This window comes from Littorina saxatilis, linkage group LG12 (genome assembly GCF_037325665.1).
Source record: "Littorina saxatilis isolate snail1 linkage group LG12, US_GU_Lsax_2.0, whole genome shotgun sequence".
Lineage (NCBI taxonomy): Eukaryota > Metazoa > Mollusca > Gastropoda > Littorinimorpha > Littorinidae > Littorina > Littorina saxatilis.
This window is the reverse complement of record NC_090256.1, coordinates 70196685-70204184: the sequence shown is the minus strand read 5'-3', so window position 1 is coordinate 70204184 and position 7500 is coordinate 70196685. Positions and strand designations below refer to the sequence as shown.

General features: G+C 42.7%; 1 protein-coding gene across 1 annotated transcript in view; it reads right to left on the bottom strand.

Annotated features, from left to right (window-relative positions):
- LOC138982675 (uncharacterized) overlaps positions 1-7500 on the bottom strand; it is a 101031-nt gene that overhangs the window by 56167 nt on the left and 37364 nt on the right. Inside the window, exons 26-29 of the mRNA XM_070355998.1 lie at positions 7102-7215; positions 4627-4761; positions 1290-1331; positions 637-747 (exon numbers count right to left, since the gene is read on the bottom strand). Of these exons, the coding sequence (XP_070212099.1) occupies positions 637-747; positions 1290-1331; positions 4627-4761; positions 7102-7215 (402 nt within the window). The remainder of the gene's footprint in view (positions 1-636; positions 748-1289; positions 1332-4626; positions 4762-7101; positions 7216-7500) is intronic.

Here is a 7500-nt window from a genome sequence, read left to right as displayed (position 1 = left end):
ACGAGTGTGGATGTACTGAGTGAAGAGAGTGGGTGTACTGAGTGAAGAGAGTGGGTGTACAGAGTGAAGAGTGTGGGTGTACTGAGTGAAAAGTGTGGGTGTACTGAGTGAAGAGTGTGGGTGTACTGAGTGAAGAGAGTGGGTGTACTGAATGAAGAGAGTGGGTGTATTGAGTGAAGAGAGTGGGTGTACTGAGTGAAGAGAGTGGGTGTACTGAGTGAAGAGTGTGGGTGTACAAAGTGAAGAGTGTGGGTGTACTAAGTGAAGACTGTTTGTGTACTGAGTGAAGAGTGTGGGGGTACTGAGTAAAGAGAGTGGGTGTACTGAGTGAAGAGTGTTTGTGTACTGAGTGAAGAGTGTGTGTGTACTGAGTGAAGAGAGTGGGTGTATTGAGTGAAGAGTGTGGGTGTACAGAGTGAAGAGTGTGGGTGTACTGAGTGAAGAGAGTGGGTGTAGTGAGTGAAGAGTGTGGGTGTACTGAGTGAAGAATGTGGGTGTAGTGAGGGAAGAGAGTGGGTGTACTGAGTGAAGAGTGTGGGTGTAGTGAGTGAAGAGTGTGGGTGTAGTGAGTGAAGAGTGTGGGTGTAGTGAGTGAAGAGTGTGGGTGTAGTGAGTGAAGAGTGTGGGTGTACTCACTAAAACAGAGGCTACAGGCGTGCGGACAGTGAGCACTGACCGAGGCAGTGCTGCACTCCCCATCAGCCGCCAGTTGGAAGCAGTTGGTCAGCCGGTCAACGCATCCTTCGCCTGAAATCAGGGAATAGGACCAAAACTGAGGAACATTTTTGGCGAAAATGACGTCTAAAATTAGCCTAATCGATACAATGATAGTAATGTATGCCTAAAGGTGAGCCCAATTTTCAAGGAAATAGTGTCCAATTGTCACGGAATATCCAAAAATGAGCCCAGCACATAAAGTTGACCCGTGTCTGTCCCTGCCGGGATTGGAACCTGCGACCTTAGTGTAACCGTGTGCCGAAACACTACGATCACCTCGGGAAGCGAAGTGCAATCAAACAGGATTGAAAATGTTAGGGCTAATTTCTTAGCCCTATAAAAACTGTTATGCAAACCCGAAGGTTTCCATGAACATACAGACAATCGGAAACCACCAGACCCCATCACAAACAGAACTCTACAAACCACAGGTGTTGACTTTAAAGGCCAACAACCCGGGTGCAGAGTCCGTTGTGAAAGGAGCGGTAGCCTCCCCTGTCACATTAGGATCACATGTCCAGTGCTCTACCCAATGAGATACCCGTTTCCTGGTGAGCCCAACGAAAACGTACCATCGCAGGCAGTGTTGGTGTCCACGCATGCTGACGCGTTGTCTGCAATGATAAGACAAATGACATTGTAAAATTATAACAAAATCATATACAATGTTCATGCGCACTGCTAAGGAGCCACAGATGTGTGCCTTTAAACAAAAAAAAAGTTTTTTGTTTGTTTTGTTTTGCAGATTCTTTGATTCCTATCTCAGATTATGAAAATCCCAGTTATTGATTATTATTCCAATTACAAATTATTTAGCGCGAGGCAAATAAAGCCCAGCTGTTCAGTGACATTAGAGTTTCTCGATTGCCTTTATAAGCAGAACAAGTCGCGTAAGGCGAAATTACTACATAACTCACGGAATGAAACTGAACGCACTGTAGTTTTTCACCAAGACAGTACAGCTTCGTCAATCCCCGCGAGAAGAAAATCGCCCACCTTCCACGTGCAAAACGCAGTGAAATTAACACGCCAAAATAGCGCGGTAGCGTATTGTGCTAAGCAGGAAAGCGCGCTTTTATGTATTCTTGTTAACTTTCGGAGCTTGTTTTGAATACAACCTATCATAGCTATATGTTTTTGGAATCAGGAAATGATAAAGAATAAGATGAAATCATTTTTGGATCGATTTCTTAAATTTTTATCGTAAGACTAATTCATCTATTTTTGTTAATTGTGATCACATTTTAAGAGTAAACATGACATATATATATATTTTTAGATTCAGAATATGATGAAGAATACGATGCAATCAATTTTAAATCTGTTTGCGAAAAATCGATTTTAATGACAACTTTAATGAGCAAACTCATTAATTAATTTTCAAGCCTCCAAGCTGAAATGCAATACCAAAGTCCGGGCTTCGTCGAAGATTACTTGACCAAAATTTCAACCAATTTGGTTGAAAAATGAGAGCGTGACAGTGCTCAACTTTCACGAAAAGCCGGATATGACGTCATCAAAGCTATTTATAAAAACAATGGAACAAAATCTGGAGATATCATACTCAGGATCTCTCATGTCAAGTTTCATGAAGATCGGTCCAGTAGTTTTCTCTGAATCGCTCTACACACACACACAGACACACACACACACACAGACACACACACACATACACACATAAAACACACACACACACACACACACACACACACACACACACACACACCACGACCCTCGTCTCGATTCCCCCCTCTACGTTAAAACATTTAGTCAAAACTTGACTAAATGTAATATATGAATTACATAACCTTAACCCGAAACAACATGAATGTTTCAGGGGAGGTGACTCTTGCTTTGTATTCATCAGTGAAAGAGAGGTAAATCTTGCTGTGCCAGTATACTTTATTTATCATTCTCAATGTGTCTGCTTTGCCTGTATACTTGTACATGCATTCGCCCGCTAAACACTCCCGTCTGCAAATTATACTTCATTCATTCTTCTCAATAATACTAGCTTATGTTTGCTTTTGCTTGTATGCCTGTACATGCCTTTGCACGTGCAACACCTCCAGCAGCTGTACTTACAGTCACAGAAGGCGCATGATTTTTGACAGACGGACAGTTTCTACTTACAGTCACAGAAGGCGCATGATTTTTGACAGACGGACAGTTTCTACTTACAGTCACAGAAGGCGCATGATTTTTGACAGACGAACAGTTTCTACTTACAGTCACAGAAGGCGCATGATTTTTGACAGACGGACAGTTTCTACTTACAGTCACAGAAGGCGCATGATTTTTGACAGACGGACAGTTTCTACTTACAGTCACAGAAGGCGCATGATTTTTGACAGACGGACAGTTTCTACTTACAGTCACAGAAGGCGCATGATTTTTGACAGACGGACAATTTCTACTTACAGTCACAGAAGGCGCATGATTTTTGACAGACGGACAATTTCTACTTACAGTCACAGAAGGCGCATGATTTTTGACAGACGGACAATTTCTACTTACAGTCACAGAAGGCGCATGATTTTTGACAGACGGACAGTTTCTACTTACAGTCACAGAAGGCGCATGATTTTTGACAGACGGACAGTTTCTACTTACAGTCACAGAAGGCGCATGATTTTTGACAGACGGACAGTTTCTACTTACAGTCACAGAAGGCGCATGATTTTTGACAGACGGACAATTTCTACTTACAGTCACAGAAGGCGCATGATTTTTGACAGACGGACAATGTCTACTTACAGTCACAGAAGGCGCATGATTTTTGACAGACGGACAATTTCTACTTACAGTCACAGAAGGCGCATGATTTTTGACAGACGGACAATTTCTACTTACAGTCACAGAAGGCGCATGATTTTTGACAGACGGACAATTTCTACTTACAGTCACAGAAGGCGCATGATTTTTGACAGACGAACAGTTTCTACATACAGTCACAGAAGGCGCATGATTTTTGACAGACGGACAGTTTCTACTTACAGTCACAGAAGGCGCATGATTTTTGACAGACGGACAGTTTCTGCTTACAGTCACAGAAGGCGCATGATTTTTGACAGACGGACAGTTTCTACTTACAGTCACAGAAGGCGCATGATTTTTGACAGACGGACAATTTCTACTTACAGTCACAGAAGGCGCATGATTTTTGACAGACGGACAATTTCTACTTACAGTCACAGAAGGCGCATGATTTTTGACAGACGGACAGTTTCTACTTACAGTCACAGAAGGCGCATGATTTTTGACAGACGGACAATTTCTCCTTACAGTCACAGAAGGCGCATGATTTTTGACAGACGGACAATTTCTACTTACAGTCACAGAAGGCGCATGAGTTTTGACAGACGGACAATTTCTACTTACAGTCACAGAAGGCGCATGATTTTTGACAGACGGACAATTTCTACTTACAGTCACAGAAGGCGCATGATTTTTGACAGACGGACAATTTCTACTTACAGTCACAGAAGGCGCATGATTTTTGACAGACGGACAATTTCTACTTACAGTCACAGAAGGCGCATGATTTTTGACAGACGGACAATTTCTACTTACAGTCACAGAAGGCGCATGAATTTTGACAGACGGACAATTTCTACTTACAGTCACAGAAGGCGCATGATTTTTGACAGACGGACAATTTCTACTTACAGTCACAGAAGGCGCATGATTTTTGACAGACGGACAATTTCTACTTACAGTCACAGAAGGCGCATGATTTTTGACAGACGGACAATTTCTACTTACAGTCACAGAAGGCGCATGATTTTTGACAGACGGACAATTTCTACTTACAGTCACAGAAGGCGCATGATTTTTGACAGACGGACAATTTCTACTTACAGTCACAGAAGGCGCATGATTTTTGACAGACGGACAGTTTCTACTTACAGTCACAGAAGGCGCATGATTTCTGACAAACGGACAGGACGTAGTGTTTCTTGCTGCCCGAGCAGCCCCCCTGTGAGGCGGAGAAGTCGCAGTACTGGTTCGTGTCCTCACAGCTACCCGTGCTGGCATCATCCACTGCACATACAGACGGAGAGGCGTCATGGATTATCGCCACTCCACTGGTGGTTTTGACACAAACATACAAGAGGTCATTCACATTCATGGGAGGGCACGCGGATACACGCATGAATGTGCGCTCATGCTTAGTCACAGACACACATTCGGACAGGCTGTAATTCACACGTACTGATATATAAACACACAACCACCGACTAAGACACACACACGATCATCGCACGCACGCAAGCACACACACACAAACACATACTCTCTCTCTCCCTCTCTCTCTCTCCCTCTCTCTATCTCTCTCTCTCTGTCTCTCTCTCTATCTCTCTCTCTCTATATATCTCTATCTCTCTCTCTCTCCATCTCTCTCTATATATATGTATATATCTCTCTCTATCTCTCTACCTCTCTCTCTCTCTCTCTCTCTCTCTCTCTCTCTCTCACCGATCTCAGTTTCACAGTTGGTTCCCTCGTGCTATACCAAACTGCTTGTAATCTTGGCTTGACTGTTAATTTAGAAAAATCTAACATAGTTATCTTCAGAAATGGTGGTCACATTGCAGCGATTGAAAAATGGATGTATGGCAATATCGAAATGGAAACTGTGAACATGTATAAATACTTAGGAATTTACTTTTCTACAAGGTTGACATTTTCTCACACGCTGAACGATTTAGCGCTGCGTGCAAGAAAGGGTGTGATTGGTATTTTTAAGGTACTGTGGACTCTAGGAGAAAGATCACCAAACATATTCTATAAACTATTCGACTCCCAGATCCAGCCCATGCTCAATTATGCGGCAGAAGTCTGGGGCCTTGATGCAGACCATTCACCTATCGAAAAGGTGCATCTGTTTGCCCTTAAGAGGTTTCTGAACACAAGCATGAAAACACCAAACACACTTGTGTATGGAGAAACTGGCAGACACCCGTTATTTGTCAACACGTTTGTTAAGTCCATACGATTTTGGTTGCGCATCCTGAAAATGCCTAGTCATCGATTGCCACAAAAAGCTTATAAAATGCTGCTTTATTTACACGAACAAAATAAAAGAACATGGGCGTCATCAGTTTGCTATGTGCTGTACAAATACGGCTTTGACCAAGTTTGGATTCAACAAGGCGTTGGAAATGAAAATGCGTTCATAACGGAATTCAAGAACAGACTAGTCACATTATACAAGCAAGAGTGGATAGAAACAGTACAAAGTAAAGAACGATTCCTTTTCTATAGCACTTTCAAGTCAGCCTTATCTATGTCTTCATACTTAAATGACCTGAAGCACGTCAAAGCAAGAAACTGCCTGATTAGGTTAAGACTTGGTGTCTCGCCACTCAAAGTGCATCGATTACGACACACTCGGTCGTCAACTGCTGAAGATTACTTGTGTCCATTCTGCGCAAACGAGACCGAAGATGAAATTCACTTTGTTTTGAAATGTCCAAAATATGCTGGTATTCGCGAGTACTACATACCTGCAAAATATTACAACCGCCCATCAAGCTTTAAACTGGCGCTACTTCTAGCGACACCAAACAGATCAATATTACTTAGACTTGCAACCTTCATCATGAACGCGTTTAAAATACGCAGTGAGTGGGGACAGTGAATATGAGATATTGCACGATCTTGTTTTATGTGTATGCTATTTTTGCTGCTTTCTGTCGATTGCTTAAAAAACAGTAATAAAGTTTTGTCTTTTTTGAAAACGTTAATGTGATGCTATGTATCAGAGATGCAACGATTATGCATATAACTGCTTGCAGATTTGCGTGTGAAAGGGCATGTGAAGGGATAGATGGAGTGATGAATAGATGGATGACGGATGAATGGTTGGACAGTCAGACGGTTGATTAGATGGATGGAGGACAGAGGGACATGAGATGGATAGAAGGATGGATGGATGGATGGCTGGCTGGATGGATGGATGGATGGATGGATGGACGGAAAGAGGACAGAGAGACATGAGTAAAGTGCGACAGAGATTGGATTTTTGTGCTGATGCTTACTGTCCTTTTCCAAACGTTTTGCTGTTGTAAATGCCTGTTTCCACAGTCGTCATGTCGACTGTCATTACGATGATGATGATTTATTTTATTATGATTAATATTACAATGATTATTTTTCATGAAGCATGAACGATGAAAATGTGTACACCCCGAATTGAAATGGGCCCAAGGCCCAATCAATAAACCATCCAGACTCCAGACTCCAGACTCTCTCTCTCTATATATATGTATATATCTCTCTCTATCTCTCTACCTCTCTCTCTCTCTCTCTCTCTCTCTCTCTCTCTCTCTCTCTCTCTCTCTCTCTCTCTCTCTCTCTCTCTCTCTCTCTCTCCCTCACCGATCTCAGTTTCACAGTTGGTTCCCTCGTGAGAAACAGTACAGACGCATGTGTAAGACCCACTCTCCACCTGACAAGTCCCCCCGTTTTGGCAAGGCGATGTCGAACAGGGATCTGGAACGTAAAGAAACAATGACTTGATCTTCACCGTGGCAGTGCTCATTAAAGGCACAGTAAGCCTCCCGTAAACCATCACAGAGCTCCCCGAGCGTCTAAATACAGTACAAGCATACTTCCATTTGAACGCTCACCGAACGGGAACATCCTGGCTGCTTTCTGTCGAGCGTGAGACATTTTCCAAGAATTTATTTTCGTAGACTTGTTCCGTTAACAACAACGGCGCCTCGTTTTTGCGCTAGACCTAACTTTTAAAATCTAAATAATAAATTGACAGCTTGT